The sequence below is a fragment of the Phyllostomus hastatus genome, unplaced genomic scaffold, assembly GCF_019186645.2.
Source record: "Phyllostomus hastatus isolate PE091 unplaced genomic scaffold, TTU_PhHast_1.1 phas_contig_17, whole genome shotgun sequence".
In the NCBI taxonomy this organism is placed as follows: Eukaryota; Metazoa; Chordata; class Mammalia; order Chiroptera; family Phyllostomidae; genus Phyllostomus; species Phyllostomus hastatus.
Window position 1 is genome coordinate 17,522,511 of NW_025333664.1, and position 23,941 is coordinate 17,546,451.

A 23,941-nucleotide genomic window follows, 5' to 3' on the forward strand; every position below is an offset into this window, starting at 1 on the left:
TATCCTGGCTGAGTGATTTCCAAACTAGGGCATGTATCAGAGTCACCTGGAGGGATTGTGAAAGATTGTTGGCCCACCCATGGAGTTTTCTAATTCAGCAGGGGTAAGATGGGGCCTGAGAATTTTCCTGTCTACAAATTCCTGGGTGATGCTGAGGCTGCTGGTCTGGGGGCCACATGGGAAACGGCTGCCCAAAGGTCTTGCTACTCAGTGTCCCCGGACCAGTAACATGGGTATCACCTGGAAGTAGTTAGCAATCAGTCTCTTGAACCCCACGCCAGGCCCACTGAGCCCGAGTCTGCTGTTTAACAAGATCCCTGGGTGACTCCCGTACACATGAAGGGTTAGGGCATGTCACTCCAAGGCAGTGCTTCCCAGGCTTGCCAGTCAAAGGGATCTCTTAGTGTGTCTGAAATTCAGATTCCTGTGCTGCTCCTCCAGTGACTTGGATTCAGAAGTGGGAGGGTCCCAGGATTCTGATACTAACAAGCCCCTCAGGTGATCATTATGATCAGGTAAGCATGGGAAACTTGCTCATTTGCCTCGGTGCTGTGTTCCCCAGACAAGACCAAGCTGCTAGGCCAGGAAAAGCCCTCTCCCTCCAGGACCATGACAAGGCAGCCGCTTCTGCCCCAGAAAACAGGAACTTGGGGAAGGTGGCTCCTTGATGATCTGTGATGCCGTCAGAGGAAATGGGTGGTTGTGAGAACCACAGAGTCTGCAGATGTGAGCCGGGAGCCTCAGAGAGCTCCGAGCCTTCTTCCCCGGTCCACCTGTGGTTGGGAGGTTCACGTTGTCGGGGTTCCAGCCCCATCCCAGGTGTACAGACTGCTGACCACAGGCAGGTACAGAGCTACCCAAAGTGATACCAAGAGCCTCTCCCTGAAGATTCTCCTAGGCCAAGAGGGTCCTGGATGTCCTAGGACTAAGGATGTTGGCAGACTTCCAGAAGGGCCCCCCAAGGCCCTAACCTTCCCAGCCAAAGCATTCATCTTAACCAAGCCCCCATTCCAAGCCTCTAATGACAGGAAACGAGTACGAGTGAGTACGCTTGTTTTTGTTTTCTGATCAGCGTGGGACTGGGAGGAAGGATGGTGCCCTCAGAGGCTGGGAGTGGGCTTTACAGTTGGGGGAGGAAGATGCTCAAGGAGAAGGAGTGTTTCTGCTGAGGCTGTAAGAGGTGATTTCAAAAGGTCCCTGGAGGAACCAAGACCTTCCTCCTCCACCTTTGTCCTCTTGAGAATTACTTCGCTCCCTGCGGCTTGTCTGCGTGCCCAGTGTCGTCCCATCTCAGTGGCAAGCTTGCTGTGTGGCTCCGTAGCCCTCTCTGGGCCGCAGCCTTCCAGCTTCAGTGTACGAGAGAAGTCTGGGTCGTAGTCTCTGCATTGGCTCTAGAGTTGTCAGCTCCTCTCGGATCGGCGGTATTTCTCAGTCGAAAGAGAGGGAGCTCAATCCAAACTCCTCACTCTCACCCCACCACTGAGAAATCACCCTCTGAAGCACAGAAACACAAGGGGGCTGAAGACCCAGCCCTGCACTCTGGAGCTGTGTGGCAGTGAGCCTGAGGCCGTGCTCTCTGGGCCCCGGGTCTCGTATCTGAATGGGATTCCAGTGCCCATCTCTCAATGAGATGATGAAACAACAGCCGCGGGCGTTGTGCAGACCTCAGCTGCTTTTTACTCTTTCCTTCCAACCACTGGCCCACGTCCCCTAGAAAGTGCCTCATGGGTAGCAAGTTGTTCACACACTCACATAATTAATGGTTAGGTTCTCACTTTGGAAAGTTTTGGCCCAAAGCTTCTCCCCCCAGGCCTGCCCAGCCTGTGGTCTTCATTTGGGCCCCCAAGAGGCCTCCTGACCCCAGCAGGTGAAGAGAACTAGCAGAGGGTGCTGGGGGCTCCCAGCCTGAGTGCAGCTCTGCCTCCCTCGGGCCCATCCCCCAGCTCCACCTGCAGCGAGAAGAAGTTTCTGGGTTCAGCACAGTTGGTGACTGTGATGACTTTGTCTTGCTGAAGGAGGGGAAAGGAAACGAACCTTTACTGGCACCCGTTCTGTGCCAGGCTCCTCAACACCCTCTCCCCCCCCAGATAGCCCTGCAGACTTGGTGTTATACTTAGTTCACAGATGGGACTCGGAAAAGCTACACACTTTTTCTGAGGTCACCGGGCTTCAGCCTGGTTGGCCTAAATTAATCACTTGTGCTTCCCAGGAAAGATCTCCCCTGTGAGTCTCTGGATCCATGTTGGCACAGTTAAGCGTAGAGCCTGCACCTCCTCCTTAAGGGGAAAGGCTGGGGAGCAGCAGGAACGTTGAAAACCTGACCCAAAGGGGTGCCTTAGTAGTGAGGGGCGGGAGACCTGAGGAGGCAGGGGCACCGTCTCGGGCTGCCAAGGCTTCGGGATCCCAAAGTCAGCAGTAAGTGGCTGTCAGGAGCCATTTCCTAGCTGGGCCTGTTTTGTATTCAAGACCCCTGTCCCGTGAATACTGAGTTCCCAGGGGTGGGGGTGGGGCGGCTGCAGAGACAGGTCCTGTTATCCCCACGTCGATGGCACGAGACTGCAGAATGGAAGGTAAACGCCTTGCACAGGTCACGGTTCCTCTTCTCAGGCAGGATCTTCACTCCAGACAGGACTGGCCTGCGAGACCACGGGGTCCATCCAGGCTAGTGACAGACAGCTGTCCTCACCCAGACATGGTGTTGGGGTTCAGAGGCAAGGAGGAGCCTGCTGTATCACCAAACTAGTGTGATTACGCCTGTCTCTACTGAAAAGAATGAAACTACCTCCCCGAAACACTTTAAAATAGTGTTTGGAAAAATCAGCATTACCCTGGAAACCTGGGAATTTGAATTATTTTAAGGATAAGACATCTGTCCAAGGAGCTAATAGCTACTTTCTTTTTATATATATTTTATTTATTTTTAGAGGGAAAGGGAAGGAGAAAGAGAGGGAGAGAAACATCAATGTGTAGTTACCTCTCTCTCACGTGGCCCCCACTGGGGACCTGGCCCGCAACCCAGGCATGCGCCCTGCCCGGGGATCCAACCAATGACCCTTTGGTTTGCAGCCCGAGCTCAATCCTCTGAACCACACCAACCAGGGCAATTACTTTCATCCATTTAGTTAATGTGCACTGAGTCCCTTCTGTGGGCCCAGGCCCTCAGAAAATGCTGGGAAGGCAGGTGAAGAGAGATCCTGCCTTCGCTGAGCTATAAAATAATAGCCTATTAAGTAAGATCTTTACTAAATGAATAATTAAATGGGAAGGAACACAACAGGGAGCCAAGGAAGGACAGAGAAGTCTCCCAGGAGCAGCTCAGAGCGTGATCCAGGAAGAGCAGGCCCTGGCCAGGCTCTTCACACCCGTTATCTCTGCGGCCCGTGTGCTCAGGGTTGTTATCCCCACTTTTCAGATGAGGAAATGGAGGCAAAGGGAGAGGAAGTGGCTCCACAGTCCTCCAAAGCCTTGCAAGTCATCACCGTCGTACAGCCTCCCCGTCTTCCTGCTTTGCCCTGTGACACCAATAAGTTTGCTCAGTGTCACCTTAGCTTGTGACGCCAGATCCTCCTTGCCCACTCCTAACCTGAGCCATAGGTCCTGGTGTGCCTGGCGTGAACTCTGCCCTGTCGTTGTCCCCGGTCACACAGTAGCAGAATATGATTCCAGCTCAGGCAGTGCTTCTGAGTAGACCATCCAGTGATCAGGGAGAGCTGGGGGATGCAGGGAAGGCTTCCTGGGGTAGGGTGGGATCAAGATAGCCCCGAAGCAGGGAAAAGGGCACTCCAGCCAATAGCAGGGCACACCATACACGCCAAGGCCGAGAAACAGAGCAGAGCATGGTAAGGATGGGAGACAACAGGGTCCAGTGTGCAGGGAGCCTTCAGAGCCTGGGGGAGGGGCTGGAACCTGGTCCTGACGGGAGGGAGGTTGTTTGCCTGGGTCCGCAAGGAGGTCAGCAGGGCAGAGCCAGGGAGGGAGGCTGTCTGGGGACGGGGCCTGGAGCCCCAGCTCCGTCCCCATCACAGCATCTTTTCCAGATTTCTCTCGACAATGTGCTTCTGAGAGTTCTGCTAGGGAACGATGGGAAGTCAGCCCAGCAGAGGGAAAACCCTGCCAAGCCCAAGCCCAAGCCCCTCTCTCCAAGACCAGCATCCTGTACCCATGCAACCAGGTAAGCCACAGGGCCCGGAACAGCCAGGTCTCTCCCAGCCCCCCTGAGGCCGCACAGCCTTGCGGACCAGCCACTCCATCCAGCGCAGCTGCAAGTGTCCTGAGTGCCTGCTGTACCCCAGGCCTACAGCTTACATTTTAGCGTCAACATTAAACAACCTGGTGAAGTAGAAAATCTGAGAGAGTGACAGGTGCTAATCAAGAGGGCGTGATAGTCCCCCAGATGCTCCCGCAAAGCTAGCTTTCTTCCCAGCCAATTTATTGGGAGGCTGAGCTGCCTGCTCCAAGACCAATCCCACTTCTATAGCTCTCCGTTCCCGTACTGTTTGTTACAATAGCCTGTAGTCACATGCAGCCATTTAAGTTTAAGTTAAGATGAATTTTAAATGAAATAAAATTAAATATCCAGCTCCTCAGCCACACTAGCTGCATTTCCAGTCCTCAGAGTCGCATGTAGCTAGTGGCTACCTTAATTGGACAGCAAAATTATAGGACGTTTCCATCATCACAGGAAGTTCTGCAAGACGGCGATGCTCCAGAGTCTCTCCTCTTACCGTGCGAGGCGCTGTTAAATACTTGGAGCAAAAGCAGGTCTATGACAACTGGAAAAAATTAGCACATACAATGCTACGCTGAACCGATAGCCGTTATTTTCTAGCATGGTCCTAATGACTAAAACTGCTACTTTTAAGGACTCTTAGACAATCAAAATAAATTCTATTCTTTTGATGTCAAAGCTACAGCCCCCAGTTTGTTTCTTGTTCCCCAAAATAGCTCACAAGTCCTTTCTCAAATCACCCTGATTTGGGGTTTTGATAATGTATTCATCAGAGTCCTGAACCACAGAACCAATAGTGTGCATATGTGTGCGTGGGGTGGGGGGGGGGACACAGAATTTATTTTAAGAAACTGGCTCATGCAGTTGTGGGGGCCGGCGAGTCTCAGATCTGCAGGGCAGGCTGGCAGGCAGGTGGCCTGGAGACCAGGGAGAGCTGACGCTGCAGAACCCTGGAGTTCAGCTGGAGGCAGACTCCCCTCTTCCCCAAAGGACCTCGGCCTGTCTCTCACAGCACAGCGCCTTGAACTGACTGGAAGAGGCCCACCCGCCTGTGTTTTTTTTACTCGGAATCCATTGATTTCAATGTTAATCTCATCTAAAAAATACCTTCACGGCAACATCTAGACTTGTGTTTGACCCAATGTCTGGGCCCTGTGGGTTAGCCACACTGAGACATAAAATTAACCATCACAGATAACAAGATTACTCTAAACCAAGCTGCACTTTTAGGAGGAAGGACAGGGATACACACTCACACAGAACTCAGAGGCTGCAGAGCTGAACGCCTGCCAGTTCAGTGTCTGGGCAGGAGCTGTCCAAATCTGAAAACCCCTGTGTTGGCGGGGGCTTCCTGCCCTCTCCTCAGCCCCTGCCCCCGATATCGGCTCCCTAATACCAGCCCCACCCCCCCACCCCCACCCCGGCCTGCAGGCACCGAGTCCCAAAGCCCTAGGTCCTGTAGCCACTCAGCGTGCACAGAGAGCCTGGAGCCCAGCAGGCTGAACGGAAAGAGACCTGTAAACCACACAGACCTTCACCTCATTTCCTCTGAATCAAGCCACTGGCAGGGCCCCAAGGCAGCTCTGAGTCATGCCCAAGCTGCTGAGGCAGGGTGACCCCCGCCCTTCCCCACCCCCTGCCCCCACCCCCACCATGCAAGTGTCCTGCCTCTGGAATCTGAGATGAGCTGCCTTACCCCTCTGCCCGGGTCTCTAGAGAAAGGACCGGCCTCTCCGGAGGTTTATCCCTGGTCCCAGCAGAAGCACAGATTTTGGGCAACCCCTTCCATGAGTCATCTGTCCATCAGCCTTGCAGCCATCCAAAATCTAAGGCTTTTTGAGCCAGGCCTTGTGCACGCCTGGCCAGGGTCACAGCAGTGGACAAGACAGGCTCGGCCCCTGCCTTCAGGGACGGTCAAGTCCCAGAGACAGGTGCTTAACCAATAATCAATCACACTGTGTTAGATTTTGGCAGCCATGTGTTTTAAGAGATTCTGACCAAGAGTGTCTGCTAAGGGGCTTGTCAGGGAAGGCGTCCCGAAGAAAGGGGCATTCCACCCGGGGAGTGAAGGATAAGAGTGAGTCCACCAGGTGGAGGGGGACAGTTGAGAGGATAGCGGTTCCAAGAGGGGAAGGAGCCTTCCTGGACACCGGGCCCCACCCTTATCGTAGGACGGATGCCCGCCACAACACTTGGTCGCGCTACTTACTCAGGCAGCCGGTGTTTCCCGCACCTCGGGGTGGCCAGGCCCTGTGTGGTGGGTGGTTCAGCGAAGGAGAGACCCCCCGCCCCAAGGAGCCCCTGCTGGGGTCACCACAGGGATCTCCACGTGTGTCTGGGAGGATGTGTAAAAACCAGCCCAGGCTGCCTGTGGGGGGGGTTGATGGTGGGATCCCAGAACACACTGGACCTGGCATCTGGAGAAAGGGCTGGCCAAGAGGGTGACCATCTCTGTCCCTCCGTCCAGAGAAGAGCAGGGCCACAGCCGTGGCCCTGGGCAACTTCCCAGTAGGCGAGCAGGCAGAGCTGTCACTGCGGCTGGGGGAGCCACTGACCATCGTCGCTGAGTAAGTCTTTCCGAAGGCACCGTGTGGGATGCTCTGCTCCCTGCCCCCAACCTGAAGATGCCCCGAGGGGAGAAAGGGCCGCTGTCTCCAGGAGAAAAGAACAAGGCCTTGGGTGCCCTGCTGCCGCGTGGCCCTAATGGTGGGACTTCAGGCAGCGTGTCACATCTACAGGGAGAAGCCGTGGGTGGGCAGACCACGCAGGGGGCCCTGAGTCATGCCGCCTACCGCCCAGGAGGTGCCTGGATTGGTTGGGGCGAGGAAACCTGGGAAACTCAGGTGGGATCCAGTCTGGAGGGCCCTCGTGAGCGGTCCCTGGGGCCTTGGCCCTTCTGAGAGGGGTATCCCTCCTTCCCCTCTGCAGGAACGGAGACTGGTGGACGGTGCTGTCAGAGGTCTCAGGCAGAGAGTGCAGTGTCCCGAGCGTCCATGTGGCCAAAATCTCCCATGGGTGAGTTCTCACTCCAGACCCTGCCTTAGGGGACCTCCCTGCTTTCTCTTCCCCTAGGCGTAGTCCTTTATGCCTAGTCCTCTGCCGAGCAAAGCTGGGTACTGGGGAATCAGACCCAGGCCCCATCCCCGAGAGGAGCAGATAGCTCACTCTCTTAGGCTGGCCTGCAAGACTCGTGAGCCAGAGGAGGAGGGTGGGATGGGGTGGTAGAGAAGCTGAAAGGGATTTGCAGGAGATGTGAGCAGCCTGAACACGTGTCCCGAGGCAAGGAAGCAAAGGGGTGGTGCCCCACATTGGGGCCTGTCCTTCTGAGAGGTGCCTCTGAGGGGGAGCCAGACACAGGACACAGGGTCTCCTAGAAAGCAGGAGCCATCTCGCACCAAAAGCGAGTGACAGAAGGAACCGTCTCCAGAGCAAATTCTGTGCCATGGGAGAGATGGGAAGAGAACCGCTTTCAGTGTGATCCCACCCGAGTGACGCAGGATCAGGAAGGTGTCCCCGTGCGGATGTGCTGCTGTGACAGCTGCTCTGCAGTCCTGACAGACAGTGTGGCTCCAGCCCTGGAGGGCCTGCCTGTTCTGCGGCTCCGGGGAGGTGGGCACAGGGGTCCTGCAGGGTGTCGACGGCCTCACGCAGAGGTCATCTGCACGCCGGGTGAAGCCCTCCTCGCCACGGGTTTCCTGATGGCCTGGGCCGCCAACTGGCCGCGGCTCTACGTCCACAGCGTGGCACTGAGTTTAAGTCGGGGACAGTGACTGCTCCACGAGTGCCCTTCCCTGGGCACTCCTCCACTGGCACCCTCAGTTTTCCTAAGGTGTGACAGTCTTCCCACATCAACAGGAAAGACTTGTGTTATTTACTATAAAGAGAGACTAAGTTTGCTGCCGGCACCAATTAGCTTCTCTAATTTATTCAATTGGGATCAACTCAACCCTGACTCTGGCTTTGACTGTGGAATTTCACAAAATGACACAGAGGCAGCCATTTCCATTGAATCGGCTTCTGTAGGCCTCGGCTGGGATCACAGGACGTGTGACCCTGGGAACTTCTGAGGCTGATGGACTAGGAAACCAAAAAATTCCTGCGGAACCTCCCATTACAGTTAAGTCCACGTAGACAGATAGGGGCTAAGTGAAAAAAGGAAGGAAGACAGGAGACCAGAGGAATCAGCATTCCAGCGCGGACAGGCACCAGGTGCAGGGGTGTGGAAGGGCCGTGCTTTGGGAGGCCCATATAGTGTGATCACTGAGCTGCATGATATTTTCCAAAATTTTAGATGTCTTGCCCTGGCTGAGTAGCTCAGTTGGTTAGAGCATCATCCCCACAGGCCACGGTTGCAGGTTCGATTCCTGCCAGGGCACGTACAAGAAGCAATAAATGAATGCATAAATAGGTAGAACAACAAATCAGTGTTTCTCTTTCTCTTTTCCCTTTTCTCTCTCTCTCTCTAAAGGCAATAAATTTTAAAAGTTTTAGACATTTTGAACGTTTGAGTTTCAGCCCTTCTGTCCACAAATCATCACCAATGCTAGCTGTGTTTCAGTGATAATGAATAAAGGTTTGCCTGCATACCTTTGGCTACAAAGTTAAACTTTAAAACGTCCAAGTAAAATATTTGCTAAGATTAAAAGCATACACACACACAGGCAATTCTTGGAAAGGTGAAGGCTTGGAAAAGTGAGTAGCATGGAGGTGGCAGGAGACTCGGCAGTGGTGGAGAAAGGCCAGGATCCCCCAACTTGCCCCCAGCCCCAGGGCCCCTTGGGAATGAGGTCTCCAGGCAGAAAAAGCAGCCTCGGGGGGCAGGGGGGGGGGAGCCCTTAGAGACCCTGAGGCCAGTTCTTCACGTGCAAGAGGAGCTCTGAGGTCCCCAGACAGAGGAGGGTGTTCCTCTAGCACCTCAGCCCACTCACCCCCAGGTCGACCCCCGTCTCTGCTGCTTCTCCAGGTGGCTGTACGAGGGCCTGAGCCGGGAGAAAGCTGAGGAACTGCTGTTGCTGCCTGGAAACCCTGGAGGGGCCTTCCTCATTCGGGAGAGCCAGACCAGGAGAGGTGGGTGAGCTCGGCCCCAGCCTGGGCCTCTCTCTTGAATGCTAAGAGCCAAGTGCGACGTGACTGGGGGTAGAGGTCGGAAGCCAAGTGCAAAGGGACGAAGGGACGGAGTCAGGCAGTCTGGCCGTCCGGCTGCCCTGCGGCTGCTGTGAGAGCCCATCAGCAGCTGAGCTATACCCTGCATCTCTAACAAGGTGCGAATGGCCCATTGTGGGGATCCAGGCTCAGCAACGCTGGGCAGCCAGCCGGTGCAATGGAGTGTAGTCACAGGGTTTCCTTCCCTGACCAGCAGCGGTTTCTCCCTCCCCAAGGCACGGCACAGTCCCGCTCTCTCGGCAGAAAGCGGACACACTGACAAGGTCTCAGTGCTTTGGAGCACCAGCCAGCCAGAGCCAGAAAACCCTTTGGAAGTCACCTCGTGATCTTCCTCTCTCAGCTGTTCACAGGGAGAAGGAGGCCTAAAGAGCCGTAGGGACATGTCGCGTTGCACAGTCATTTGGGGCTTCTCCCGCCGCGGGTGCAGGGCCTTTGCAAGTGAAACACTATGCAAAGTTGGTGGAGCCTGTCTCCGATGCCCTTGTCCCCTCTGAGCTGCCGCCTCAGGCCCTTGCAGCAGAGGCAGAGAGGGGCGTCGAAGGAGTGGTAGCGCCCACGTTTGTGTTAGGCCCTCTCAGTTCCTTCAGACAGCCCTGTGGGGTTTGTTCTTCCACCGTCCCCATTTCATAGATGAGGAAACTGAGGCTTAGAGAAGAGAAACCATTTGCCTATGAAAATGCAGCTAAGAAGCGCAGAGCTGGGACTCAAATCCAGCCGGGGTTCACCTCACTTTAAACACCCAAAGGCCCACACGTTGACACGTTGACAGTCGTGGTGGAACTGCGAGCACCGCGGTGGGCTGGAGAGGAGATATTCGGAAGTGAGCACCAGCTTCCTGTCTTCGTCCTACTTTGGACCAGCTGTGATGGGCAGCGGGGGTCCTTAGCTCTCCACTCAATCTCCCTCCTGAGGCTCCTCCAGCGAGCCCTTGCCTCTCCGCCCCTTCCCCAGGGAGCTCCCTGGGCTGACCTCTCCCCGGCCCCTCCTGATATTTCCCAGGCAGCGTGGGCATCCCACCCCCACGCACACCCGTGGGCTCTCTGGGGTGGGGGTGGAGGTGGGGGTGGGTCCGAGCGCTGCCGCTGCAAACAGGAAACCACAGTGGTGGTGCTGACTTGGGTCAGGGCGTGTGGACAGGGCCCCAGTGAGCACTGAAAGCCACAGGAAGTGCTTCGAGCTCAGCTCTGCCCCTCTCCTCTGGCCTGGTCCAACCCCAGGAACATGCTGGCCAGCCCTACTGCCTCTCTGCCCCTTTCCTACGAAGGCACATATAGCTGAGAAATCAAGGAGAAAGCAGGCAAGGACCCACAGTGCTACTGAGGTTAAGGTTAGATGTGACTCTGGGCTTGCCCGCAGCCAACACCATGGGGATGGGTCAGAAGGCAGCTTTCAGTGTCAGGAAAGGAAGAAATTCACCATTTCTGCAGGAAAGGCAAACATGTCCCTGGTACTAACTTCTGATCTCTCATCTGGGGCTTCCTTTTGGACAGTGTGTTAAGCTGGGCGCCATTACTCATCTGTGGGCCAAGAAATCTGTTTAGTTCAGTCGTTAGTGACCGGTGGGTCTCAAACCTGGGCAGGCGGCAGAAGCATCTGGAAGGCTGGTTAGAACAAAGAACTGGCCCCACACCCAGCAGTTCTGGTTTGGTAGTTCGAGGGTGAGCCCTGAGAGCCTGCCTGTCCCACAAGTTCCCAGGGGCTGCTGCTGCTGCTGGTCTGGGGACCGCACTTTAAGAACCACCGATCTAGACCTTGGCTGCACGTTGGAGTCATCTCCGGGAGCTGTATAAGCTACCGATGCCTGCGCCCACCCCCAGGATTTCTGATTTAATTGGTCAGGGTTTGGCCTGGGTCCTGGAATCAGTGAAAGCCCCCCAGTGGGTGATTCTGGGGTTTTTTTTCCTTTCTGGTCTGCTTGTTCATTTATTTGTTTGTTTTAGATTCCAGATATAAGTGAAATCATACAGCATTTGTCTTTTTCTGTCTGACTTATTTCACTCAGCACACTATCCTCTGGGGCCGTCCGTGTTGTTGCAGATGACAAGGTTTCGTTCTTTTTCTTTGTTTATGACTGAGCCATATTCCATTATATATATGCACCATTTCTTCTTCATCCATCCATCTATTGATGCGCACATAGGTTGCTTCCATATCTCGGCGGTTGTAGATAACGCTGCAATGAACAGATGGACACACGTCTTTCTGATTTCGGTGATTCTGAGGTGCAGCCGGGGTGGAAGTCCCGGGCCCTGTCATCCACTGATTGAGTGGAGCTGGACCCGGGAGTGAAACGAAACACAGCAGAAAACATGAGAGGGCGTTACTGAGGCTGGGGAAAAGATGGCTTTCATCAAACTTCTGTTTGTGTCCTGGGTCACAGTGTAAAATTTCATACTGTGGTTTGTGGTCAGAAGAAGTTGAACACTGCAGCTCTGGGGCCCGAGTGACGTCGTGGAGCAGGGCTCCCCAGACTTCAGGGCACAGGCGTCGTCCACGGAACTCGGCAGTGCTGACTCTTTTTTCAGTTATGCCTCCATCGGCTTTATTTATGTATTTTTACAGAGGCTGGAAGGGAGGGAGAAAGAGGGAGAGAAACATCCGATGTGTGCGAGAGACCTCGGTTACTTGCCTCTCACGTGCCCCCAACTGGGGAACCTGGCCTGCAACCCAGGCTTGTGCCCTGACCAGGAATCGAACCGGTGGCCTTTCAGTGTGCAGAACAATGCCCAGCCCACAGAGCTACATCAGCGAGGGCAGTGCAGACTCGCGAGCCCCGCCTCAGACCTACCGAAGGTTGGCGCGGAGGTCAGAAACCTGCTTCCTTCACAGCGCCCCCACCCCTCCATGGTTCTTACGTTCTTTTAAGTTTGACAACACGCTTCCAACCCAGGGAAGCCAGAAGTAAACAATGAGAGACCATGTGTTTTACCTTTACACGGTGCATCTTGTCATACGTAACGGTGGTTAGCTGCTGACTGAACGAGTGATACTAGCACCAGCTATTCTTCGGCCCAAGGTCCAGATGCACCATTGGGAAGGGGATTCTGCACGGGCTGCGAGCCTGTGTGTCCACAGAGGAGGAAGGCCTGGGGCCTGTGAGCTCCCAGAAGCTGGAGTGGGGAGGGGAAGCCCCCCCACCCCATTCCCTCAGAGTCCCTCTGGCATACCTGATTGTGTTCTAGGCTGGGGGACTCCAGGGCAGGGCCCAAGTCAGGCCCCAAACCTTGCTCTGTGAGGGGGCACTGAAGACTTTGTGGCAGTCACAGGATTGCTACAGAGGTCAGCATCAGAGCTGGGCCCCAACAGCATCACCCCCTTGCTTTCCTGCCATCCTACTATGTGTCTGTTCTGTGCTGGATACTGTAAAGGTGACTGATGAGTAAGACACGCTTCCTGCCACTGAGAGGCTCACCTCTGTCACCCTGCCAGTTAGGAAACACTCAGTGTGCATCTCCCAGGAGTCACGCCTGCTGACTCCTGGTTCCTGCCCTGAGGCTGCAGACAGTGGAGGGTCCAGGTCCAGCCTCCTTGGGCTTTCAGCCTATCAGAGACCTCAGCAGCCGGAGGTCAGGAGGATCCTGCTAAATCCACCTCCCACACACAGCTCCTAGTCTGATCCCACTGTGGACCCCACCCTTCCTCCTGGCATTGTCATGGGAACACCTGGGAAAGCGTGGTGCCTGACCCCAGAGGTCCCTGCAGGCCAGGCTGTGACCTTGCTGAGCCTTCTGAAGCCTTTCCAGGGTGTGAGGACTTTGGGTTTGGACAGGGAGGGTTCCCAGTAGGGGAGTGACGTCAGCTGATCCCTCCACTGCTGTGAAGAGAGGATTTGGCAGGGGTAAGCCAGAACTGGGAAGCCACATGGGAAGTCATTGCAGGTTCCTCCGGGTGAGAAGTGGTCAGATTCTGACCGTGCTCTGAATGTAGCAGCAGGGTGTTCTGTCGGGTTGGATGTGAGGTTTGAGAGGCAGGCAGTAGTCGAGGATGACCCCAGGGTGAGGGACTTAGTGACGGGTGGATAGTGCTGCTGTTCTTTGAGAGGGGAGGACAACTCAGAACCGTCCCTTGGGAGGCTCGTGGTTGGTTTTGTGTGTGTGTGGTGGGGGAGAGGGAGGGACAGGGTCGAGAGACAGATGATGGCAGAGCAGGACTCGTGGTGCCACAAAGCACTTGTGCCTGGGCAGGCCTGGAGCTGGGGCTTCTCCTAGGCAGCGAGGTGTTCTGGAGAAGGAGTCGTTTGAGCAGAACTGAGTTGTAAAGGGAGGGACGGGGGTTACTCAGGTGGAAGAGGGTTACATATAAAAGCAATGGTGCAAGCAAAGGACCAGGGGTCTGATAAGGGTTATCGGGTGCTTGCTACGTGCCAGACAGTGCTAAATGTTTTACCTGCTTTACCACCTGAATCCACATGGTGATCTGGTCAGACTGGGACAATTATTGTCACTCTTTGCAGATGAAGACACAGCTCCGAGAGGTTAAATAATGTGCGTTAAAGACACAGGTGGTGAGGATGGAACATCAGGGGTGTTACAGATGTGGCTCTGTGTGTGACCTGAACCCGGGGAGTCTGGGTTAGAAATGAGATGTCCTGGGACTGGGGGAGAGCAGTGGGTACTCGGGACTGGCTGGACTGTGCAGTGAGAAGGTAGGACACCAGGCACACAGGCCAGTCACAGATGGCCTGGGTAGGTAACCTGTCCCCACAGTGGGGTTGATAGCCCTATATGGGTTTGACAGAGCTTGCTTATCATACGCTTCCTGGTTCTAGTATCTGTGGTGACAGTGGCCACAGTGGGAGGCTGAAGAGCCATGCAGAGGATGTAGGGACTTGGTCGTCTGGTTTAGTTGAGTTGGTTGTCCTCTGGGACCTATTTTAAGATATTCAGCCCTTTCTGAATAGAGGTTTTTTCAAGGTCATAGCACAGTTCCGTAAGAGACTCTTCTTAAAAGTACAGAGGTCAAATTCTCAAGGCAAGATGGAGGAATAGGTGGACGCACCGTACCTCCTCGCACAACCAAGATTAGAACAACAATAATTTACAGATAGAATAACACTCGGAACTGATAGAGGATTTATCCGAATGGAAGTCGGACAGCCAAGAAGTTGAAGTAGACCCATACATCCAGACTGGTAGGAGAAGATGAGCTGGGCGGGCGCGGGGCTGGTGCAGGTTGGCGGCGCACGGAGGTCGGAGAAAATTTGGCGCGAAATCGGCACATAACAGCCATCTGGGGAGCAAGAACACAGTAGTGATCCCTGAGTACGCAAGCTGCGGCTGGCGGACCCAGTGAGGCAGCAATTGTGGACCAGAGCAGAGCTTGCAGCCCAGGATCCCAGAGAAGGGTCTGAGCCCAGGAGAACGGAACTACCGCCATTGTTCCCTCCCGTCCCCACTCCCACCCCCACATATAACGTCACAATCTAGCGACTGGGGTGCCCAGCCCTGGTGAACACCTAAGTTTCCGCCCCTCACCGTAACAGGAGCGGCCAGACCAAAAAAAAAAAAAGAGAGAGAGAGAGAGAGAGAGATGGCTCAAACAGAAGAACAAATCAGTGCCCCAGAACTCATCCTTTTGAGCGACTAAGAAATAGCCAATCTATCAGATGCGCAGTTCAAAGCACTGGTGATCAGAAAGCTCACGGAATTGGTTGATTTTGGGCGCAATTTAGATGAAAGGATGCAGGTTACCATAAAAGAGATGCAGGAAGATATACGGAGGAGAGCCAATAGTGAAAGGAAGGAATCTGAGTCTCAAAACAATACAGTGGGCCAGAAGGAAGATAGAATCAACCAAGCAGGAAAGCATGATGAAATAAGAATTCAAAAAATCAAGGAAAAGCTTAAGAGCATCCAGGACACCTTTAAACGTTCCAACATCCGAATTATAGGGGTACCAGAATGGGAAGGGGAAAAGCAACAAATTGAGCACGTATTTGAACAAATAATAAAGGAGAACTTCCCCATTCTGGCAAAGGAAATAGACTTCCAGGAAATCCAGGAAGCTCAGAAAGCCCCAAAGAAGTTGGACCCAAGGAGGAACACACCAAGGCACATCAGAATTACATTAGCCAAGGTAAAAATGAAGGAGAGAATCCTAGAAGCAGCAAGAGATAAGGGGACAGTCACCTACAAAGGAGTTCCCATCAGACTGTCAGCTGATTTCTCAAAAGAGACCTTACAGGCAAGAAGGGGCTGGAAAGAAATATTCCAAGTCATGAAAGACAAGGATCTACATCCCAGATTGCTCTTTCCAGCAAAGTTCTCATTTAGAATGGAAGGGCAGATCAAGTGCTGCTCAGATAAGGTCAAGTTAAAGGAGTTCATCATCACCAAGCCCTTATTTTATGAAATGCTAAAGGGACTTATCTAAGAAAAGAAGATCAAGAAAAGACATGTATAGTAAAAGGTCAGCAAACTCACAATTATTAACAACCACACCTAAAGCAAAACCAAAAGAAACTAAGTAAACAAGTAGAACAGGAACAGAACCACAGAAATGGAGGGCACATGGAGGGTTAGCAGCAGGGGGGTGGGAGGAGGAGAGAGGAGGAAAAGGTATAGAGAATAAGTAGCATAGAATGTAGGTTGAAAATAGATAGGGGGAGGGTAAGAATAGTATGGGAAATGTAGAAGCTAAAGAACTCATAAGTATGACACATGGACATGAACTAAAGGGGGGAAACGTGGGTGGGAGGGGGGTACAGGGTGGAGGGGAGAGAAGGGGGAAATGGGACAACTGTAATAGCATAATCAATAAAATATAATTAAAAAAAGAAATTCTCAAAACAATAAAAAAAAAGTACAGAGGTCAAGGGGCTTCTAGAATCAGGTGGAGAATAAAGAAAAGGAAGCAGGGACCCTACTCCACACTTCTCTTTGTACCCTGTACCTTGCAGAATTTACTTGTTAGTTCTAGTAGCTTTTTCGGTAGATTTCTTAGGATTTTCTACATATATGATCACATTGTCTATAAATGCAGTTTATTTTCCAACCCATACATCTTTTACTTCTTTTTCTTGCTGTATTGCACTGGCTAGGACCTCTAGTATGAATGAAGTGGTGAGAACATTCTTGCTGTTCCCAATGTCAAAAAGATACCCATTAAAGTGCAGAAAATGAGAGCCTTTATTCAGGTGAAGCAATTTGCAAACCCCAGGGAAATGCAAACAGAGTCTAGTGAGACCAAGGGGAGGACGCCTTTTATAGAGAAAGTTCCCAATTGGTCCACTTTTATGCCAGTGAGGTTTCCAAATTCATACAGTTCTGACTGGTCATTATAGGACAGTTCTGACTGTTTGGTATAGATGCAAATGAGGATACAGTGGTACAGTTCTGACTGAACAGGGCAGGTTTCGGTCCATGGGTTGAGAGACAGAACCAGGGCCCCATCTGGTGTGGCTCAGTCTGTTGGAACGTCGTCCCGTAAACTGAGAGGTTGTGGGCTTGATTCCCAGTCAGGGCACATACCCAGGTTCCCAGTCGGGGCGCCTATGAGAACGCAACCAACTGATGTTTCTCTCTCACATCAATGTTTCTCTCTCTATGAAAAAATGTCCTCAGGTGAGGAAGGGAGGGAGGGAGGGAGGGAGGGAGGGAGGGAGGGAGGGAGGGAGAGAGACACGGGGAGAGGGGAAGAGAGAGAGAGGGAGAGGAAGGGGAAGAGAATGAGAATACCAGGGCTTCCCTGCAGGGACTGACTCGGCATAAACAAGCAGGGCACATACAGTACGGGCAGCTGAGAGGTCAGTCTGAGGTTCTTCCCGCTGTACAGAGTAAGTGAGGAGCACCTGTCAACAGGTGGCCATTAGGCTCTTATTCCTATAATTTGGGCCATCACTTGACCATGGGAAGTTCATCGCAGCAGATAAATTCCTTCTTGGGGTCCACACCAGTCTTAGAAGGAAAAATTCAGTTTTCCCTATTAACTCTGATGTTACATGTAGATTCTTCAAATGCTCTATGTCAGGTTGAGATGAAATACCTTTCTGTGGTGGGCAGAATAACCCCCAGAGATGTCCAGGTTCCAAACCCTGGAACCTGTGAATATGTCACCTTACACGGCAAAGGGAAGTTTGTGGATGTGATTAAGTTAAGGATTTTGAGATGGGAGATTATCATGGATTGTCTAGGTAAACCCAATGGAAGCACAAGGGTCTTTGTAAGCCAGAGGCAGGAGGGTCAGGGTTTGAGAGAGACTAGCAGATGCCGTGCAGCTGGCTTCGAAGGTAGAGAAACAGGCCAGGATCTAAGGAACGCAGGCAGCTCCTAGGAACTGAAAGGCAAAAAAAAATCCTCCTCTAGAGGCTGTACAAGAAACACAGGCCTGCTGGCATTCATTTTAGTTCAGCAGTTTAGTGGCTTAAACCAACACAAATTTATTAGCCTCCAGTTATGGAGTTCATAAATCTGAAATGGTTTCATAGAACTAGCAATAAGAAACTATTATACTTTATGTTTTAAAGATTTACTTAAACCTTCAAGGGAAAGGAAGGGAGAAAAAGAGGGAGAGAAGCATCTATGTGTGAGAGATACATCAGTCAGTTGCAGCTCATGTGCTCCCAACTGGGGACCTGGCCCAAAACCCAGGCATGTGCCCTGACTGGGAATCGAACCAGCATCCTTTCGGTCTGCAGGCCAGTGCGCAATCCACTGAGCCACACCAGCCAGGGCGCCATAATGTATTTTATATATTGCTGGATTCAATTTGCTAACAGTTTATTAAGGATTTTTTGTGTCTATATATATGAGGGATATTGGTCTATATTTTTCTTGTAATGATGTCTGGTTTTTACATCAAGGTAATGCTGACCTCATCGAATGGGTGGGGAAGTGTTCTGGCATTTATTTTCTTAAAGAGTTTCTATGGAATTGGTATTACTTCTTCAAATGTTTGACAGAACTCATTAGTGAAGCTATCCGGACCTGGTCTTCTTTGTGGGAAGTTTGAAAACTATAAACTCAGGGTTTTTTGTTTTTAAGATTTTACTCACTTATTTTAGAGAGACAGGAAAGGAGGGAGAGAGGGAGAGAAACACTGGCGTGTGAGAGACACATCGACTGGTTGCTTCTCACAGGCCCCCAGCTGGGTACCGGGCATGTGCTCTCACCAGAGCCGGACTGGTGACCCTTAGGTCCACAGGCCAGCGCACAATCCACTGAGCCGCACCAGCCAGGGTTGGATTCAATTTCTGTAACAGATATGGAGCTATTCAGAATTTCTACTTCTTGTGTCAGTTTTGGTAACTTGTGTCTTTTAGGGAATTCTTCATTTCACCCAAGTTGTGGAATCTGCTGGCATAAAGTGGCTCATATTACGCCCTTATTACCCTTCTAATGTGAGCAGGACCTGTAGCGGTGTCCCCTCTCCATTCCTGATATTGGTGATCTGTGTGTTCCTTTTTTTCTTCGTCAGTCTCGTTTGAGGCTTATCAATTTTATAAATCTTCTTTGAAGAATCAGCATTTGATTTGATTTTTCTCTATTATTTTCTATTTTATTTTTGCTTTATCTTTCCTGCCTTCTATTTAAACTTCTTATTTTTGTAGCTACTTAAGGTGGAAGCTTAATTTATTTCATACCTTTTTTTCCTTCACATGTAAACATTTAAAGCTAGAAATGCACTCTTAAGTACTGACTTAGCTGAGCTCACAAATTTTGTTTTTATTCTCTTGTGATCAGCAATGAAACCTTTAATGATTTCAATCTTTCTAAATTGTTTTTATAGCCCAGTCTAGAGTCCACCTCAAACATTCCACATGCACTTGAAAGAAAATGTGCATCGTTGATAAGGGCAGTGTTCTAGGTTAATTAAGTCACATTGGATGCCTGTATTGTTCAAGTCTTCTATAGCCCTATTGATTTTCTGTCCAATCAAGTTCTGAGAGAGGAATGTTGAAATTTCGAATTATGGATATCTATTTTTTCTGTTCATTCTGTCACTTTTGCTTCATATATTTTGAATTTCTGTAACTGGGTACATACAAATTCAAGATTTTTTAAAGATTTATTTTTTAGACAGAGGGGAAGGGAGGGAGAAAAATGAGGGAGAGAAACATCAGTGTGTGGTTGCCTCTCGCATGCCCCCTACTGGGAATCTGGCCTGCCACCCAGGCATGTGCCCTGACTGAGAACCAAACCAGCAAGTCTGGTTCTCAGGCCAGCACTCAATCCACTGAGCCACACCAGCCAGGCCAAATTCAAGATTTTTTGTCTTCTTGATATGTCCCTATATCTCTGGTAATACTGTTGGTCTTGAATTCTACTTTGGTATTAATATAACCACTCGAGCTTTCCTATTATTAATGTTTACATAATATATATTTTTTACTTTTAGCCTGGGTTTTAATATACAAAGTATGTTTATGATATAGTTGGGTCTCGCTTTTTTAAAATGCAGTTTGAAAATCTCTGCCCTTTAATTGGAGTGTTTAATTCACTTCCTCAAAAATAAATGCTTCCTAAAACTAATCAGACTAAGCATCTGTGGGTTGGGATTCATTCCGCCTCTTGTTAGCATTCCACAGAGAAAGATTAAGTGACAGGCTCACCGCCTCTTCCAGGTTGTCTGTGACACAGTTTCCTGTCCCACATTTGTGAGGAGGGAATAATTGTACCTGCCTCATAGGGTGGTTATAAGAACTAGATGAGATAATCCATATAAGGCACATAGTTACACACTCAAAAAATGAAAGCTACAGATAGTTTTAGATCATTAGATGATAGTAATAATGGAATTTTACTGTTTCACTAAGCACTGTCTTCCTACTTGGCTTTGATGAAGTGTCGACTTAAGAAATGAACCCCACCTTAGATATCAAGGCGGGCTATGCATCCTCCTCTGCTGAAAACTACTGGAGACCTGTGTATTATAATGAGTTTATAGTTTTTTTTCCATATTTATTTTTCAACCATGTGCTTTCTTTTTTCAGCCAGTTTTTTTAAACGTTTGTTGAAATCCATGAAACTGTGCACTTTTAAATGTGTGCACTTCATTATATGTAAATTATACCTCAATAAAGTTGATCTTAAAAACTAAAAATAGCAAAACTGGAAAAATTCTGCCAAATACATGTGTATACTGTACATATATAAAGACTAGTAAGAAACCAGCATCCAGGCACCCAATTACCAGGTTAACTGTACAGTCCCTCTGGAGCCCCTTGCATGTACTTCTCTGATAATCAGTTACTTCATAGCTTTGCCATGCACACGTAATAGTTTGATTAATAGTTTGACTGCCTTTGACCTTTATATAAATAGAATGATGCAGAGTGTATGCTTCTGCGACTCGCTGCTTCTGCTCATTATTTTTAAGGTTCATCTGTGCTTATATGTGTAGTGGTCAGTAACACACCGCTGTATAGTCTCACATTCTATAACCCACCATCCCATCGAGGGCTCATGGGCTGTTTGCAGTTTCGGGCTTTTCCAAACAGCGCTGCCGTGAATGTTGTTCACGCCTTTCTAAGGGGACATCCTGGGACGGGACCGCTGGGTTGTGAGGACTAGTTAATGCCAGCTGCTTCCAGAGTCGCTCGTGCTAATTCTCCTTTTCTCCAGCAGGGTGAGGGAGTTGTTCTCTCCCCATGTCCTTGCTGGCATGTCTGACACATCTTCACATTCTAACTCTCCTGCCCACCTGGTCTTTCTAACAGCCGATGCTGAGTGTTCATTTAAACTGTGCCAGGCTCTGTACTGAGGCCTGTGTGTCCGTGATCTCATTCACTTCACAAGAGCCCTATCTCTTAGATATGCACTGTCATTTATGACCAAGAGCGCGAGAGCGCATTTATGTCCTTCCCTGCCCACGCTCTTCCGTATGGGCTCAGGGCTGTTCTATGTGGCCCCCTCACCTCTTCCTCCTCACAGCCAGGGCAGGGCCGGTCCCGGCAGGGCCTCAGTCCCACCCTGGACCCTTTCCCCCTCAGGCTGTTACTCCCTGTCAGTCCGCCTCAGCCGCCCTACATCCTGGGACCGGATCAAACACTACAGGATCCAGCGCCTTGACAATGGCTGGCTGTACATCTCACCGCGCCTCACCTTCCCATCACTGCAGGCCCTGGTGGACCATTACTCTGGTACGGCCTTCCCCCACCTGCATGAGAGTAGACTAGGATGCAGGTCGTAGGGGTCAGTGTGTCCTTAGACACTTCACCTAAAAGAACATCCAGACAGGCGGAAGAAGGGCCTCCCCTATCTTCATGCCAGTCCCTGGACCCAGAAGCGCAGGCTGGCAGCCCTCCCTGCCCCACGCCCTGACAGAGCCACACAGACCTACCGTGGAAGCGCGGGCCAGTAACTCGCCCACCACTGTGTTCTGAGTCAGAGCTTTCTCTCCCCAAGAACTAAACCCCGATCTATTGCTGTTGGGGAGTTCAGTTGATTCGGAGCATTTTCTGGTGCCTGTGCAGTAACAGGCACTGGAGGGTGCAGAGGGCAGGCTGACCAGGGGTTTGCGGGAGGGCTGTTCAGGCGACAGGTGCTAGCAGGAGGAGCGGAGATGGAGCCTCCCTCGGCTCACTGCCTCCCCAGGCCCTCTCCTAGCCAGAAACTGGGCTCAAAGGGGCCTGTCAACTTACCCCAAACCAGTCAATTCCGTCTCCCCAAGCCTAGCCCAGGATGACTTTTGATCGCATCTCAGCTTGTAGGAGACCGACAGCTTGGGGCTTATGCACTGTAACTCTCTTTAGACCACAGCCCCATCTGCCGAGATAGAGCTGCTGGGGCGAGGGTGGGGCTGTCGGGGAGGAAAGTAGGGCTGGAGTCCACCATGTCAAGGGTCTAGGTCTCTTTCTCAGAGCTGGCGGATGACATCTGCTGCCTCCTCAAGCAGCCCTGCGCTCTGCGGAGAACTGCCCCAATCCCTGGCAAGGACATACCCCTACCTGTGACTGTGCAGACGGAGCCCCTCAACTGGAAAGAATTGGACAGGTGAGGGGACCCCTAGAATACGAAGGCAGAACAAAGGAGTTAGAATTCACCCCTGGGAACCCACAACCCAGAATGAGTCTGTCCCCTGCAGGGTGCAGGGGCCAGTGAGCACTGATGGAGCTCAGAGGCCAGCCCCGGCTCTGCACGTGTGTAGGGGGACTGGCCGGGAGGAGAAGGTGGGCATGCACGCAGGGCACACCTGGACTACCAGGTGGCCAGGGCGAGAGGAGGGCCAGACAAGGTGGGGTGGAACAAAGAGCCCCGTCCTGACGGGAGAAGTCAAGCTGGGGGTTCATCTGATAGGGAATGGGGAGCCGCTCCGAACGTTTCAGCAGGAGGGACTTGAAAATGGGGAACTGTGTGGGGAGTTCAGGGAGGACAGTGCTCCTCGACCCGACTCTTTTCCACTCTCCGCAGCTCCCTCCTGTTCTCTGAAGCTTCTGCCACAGGGGAGGCGTCCCTGCTCAGCGAGGGGCTCCGGGAGGCCCTCAGCTCCTACATCAGCCTGACCGATGACATCTTGGAGGATGCCAAACCCCAAAGCAGAGGCCGAAAGGGGAAAGAACGCTACAGCACCTAGGACCCCAACACAGCTCAGCCTGAGCACCCAGAGGCAAGGCTGTGCACTGCTGGGGAGGGAGGGACACAGAGGCACAGTCAGGGTCCCCCCTGTATCCTCTGTTCCTTCCTCTCAGCCCTAAGAACTCACAGCCTTCTCCCAGTGCCATGACCCTGCCAGCAACCTCAGGTTCACACACACCGATGAGGGCCGGGCCAGGGCTCCAAAGAGACTGAACTCCCTCTGTGGCCTGGTGTCAGTGCCCATGTTTGAGTATTCCAGCACATCTTCCTCCCCTACCAATAGAGTCCCATTCAAACCCCCTGCCTGCTAAACAGTCCCACCCAGAAGGTAGAAACTACCACTAGCATCAAGAAGAAAAAAGTCCAAATTTACAAGGGGCGGGAAAGCAGAGGAGACAGATGGCTCACCAGAGCAGCAGAACCTGGGCTGTCCAGCCGCCCCAACCCCAAAACAAAAAGCAGGACCCCTGACAGTCTGGGTCCTCGAATGTCCCCATCAAGTCCCTTCTCTGGACCACCATAGTTCTCAGCTCTCTACTTCCTTTTGCAGTTTGTCCTTTGGACCTGGCCAAGCCTTACCAACATTGCCATCTGGTGGCCAAATGCAAAATGACACCTTCTGAGCCTAGCACACTGTGATGAGGTCAGTTCCGCGTGGCCCTTGTGCTGAGCAGGAGCACTAGGGTGTTGGAAGGTGTTAGCCCTCTGTCTCCAAAGCCAAGGCCTCAGCATAAACCCATAAAGGGAGAGAGGCCGGATGAAGCTGCTAAGGGAGCAGGGAGAGGAAGAGGGATAGGGATGGGAGGGCAGCGCCTCTAGTGTTCCTATGCGGCTCTCGGGTTAGAGGTGAGGTGAGAAAGGCTTTACCAGGTACCATCAACAGGTTGTCGATTAAAGATCTGATTTATTCAAGTATGTGAAAGCACTCTGCAATGGCAACTGTTACCTGACGCTGCTTGTACTGTGCTATGAGCTGCGCACACACTGCCGTGCTGTTTTCAGAAGACCAGAAATGCCACTGATAGTTTAAAAACTG

General features: G+C 51.8%; 1 protein-coding gene across 4 annotated transcripts; it reads left to right on the plus strand.

The window, feature by feature from the left end:
* The first annotated feature begins 902 nt into the window (after positions 1-902).
* On the plus strand, positions 903-23,820 carry SLA2 (Src like adaptor 2). Of its 4 annotated transcripts, none has more exons than XM_045832755.1 (8): positions 903-1,041; positions 4,038-4,171; positions 6,696-6,795; positions 7,157-7,243; positions 9,192-9,295; positions 21,321-21,470; positions 22,191-22,323; positions 22,741-23,820. In XM_045832755.1, exons 2-8 carry the CDS (start codon positions 4,081-4,083, stop codon positions 22,901-22,903), a joined length of 828 nt encoding a protein of 275 aa, XP_045688711.1. In that variant the 5' UTR covers positions 903-1,041; positions 4,038-4,080; the 3' UTR covers positions 22,904-23,820. The 4 variants fall into 4 exon arrangements, with proteins under 4 accessions (XP_045688711.1, XP_045688712.1, XP_045688715.1 ...); XM_045832756.1 differs by having other exon boundaries at positions 903-1,035; XM_045832759.1 differs by having other exon boundaries at positions 22,226-22,323; positions 22,741-22,895.
* Positions 23,821-23,941: the final 121 nt, after the last annotated feature.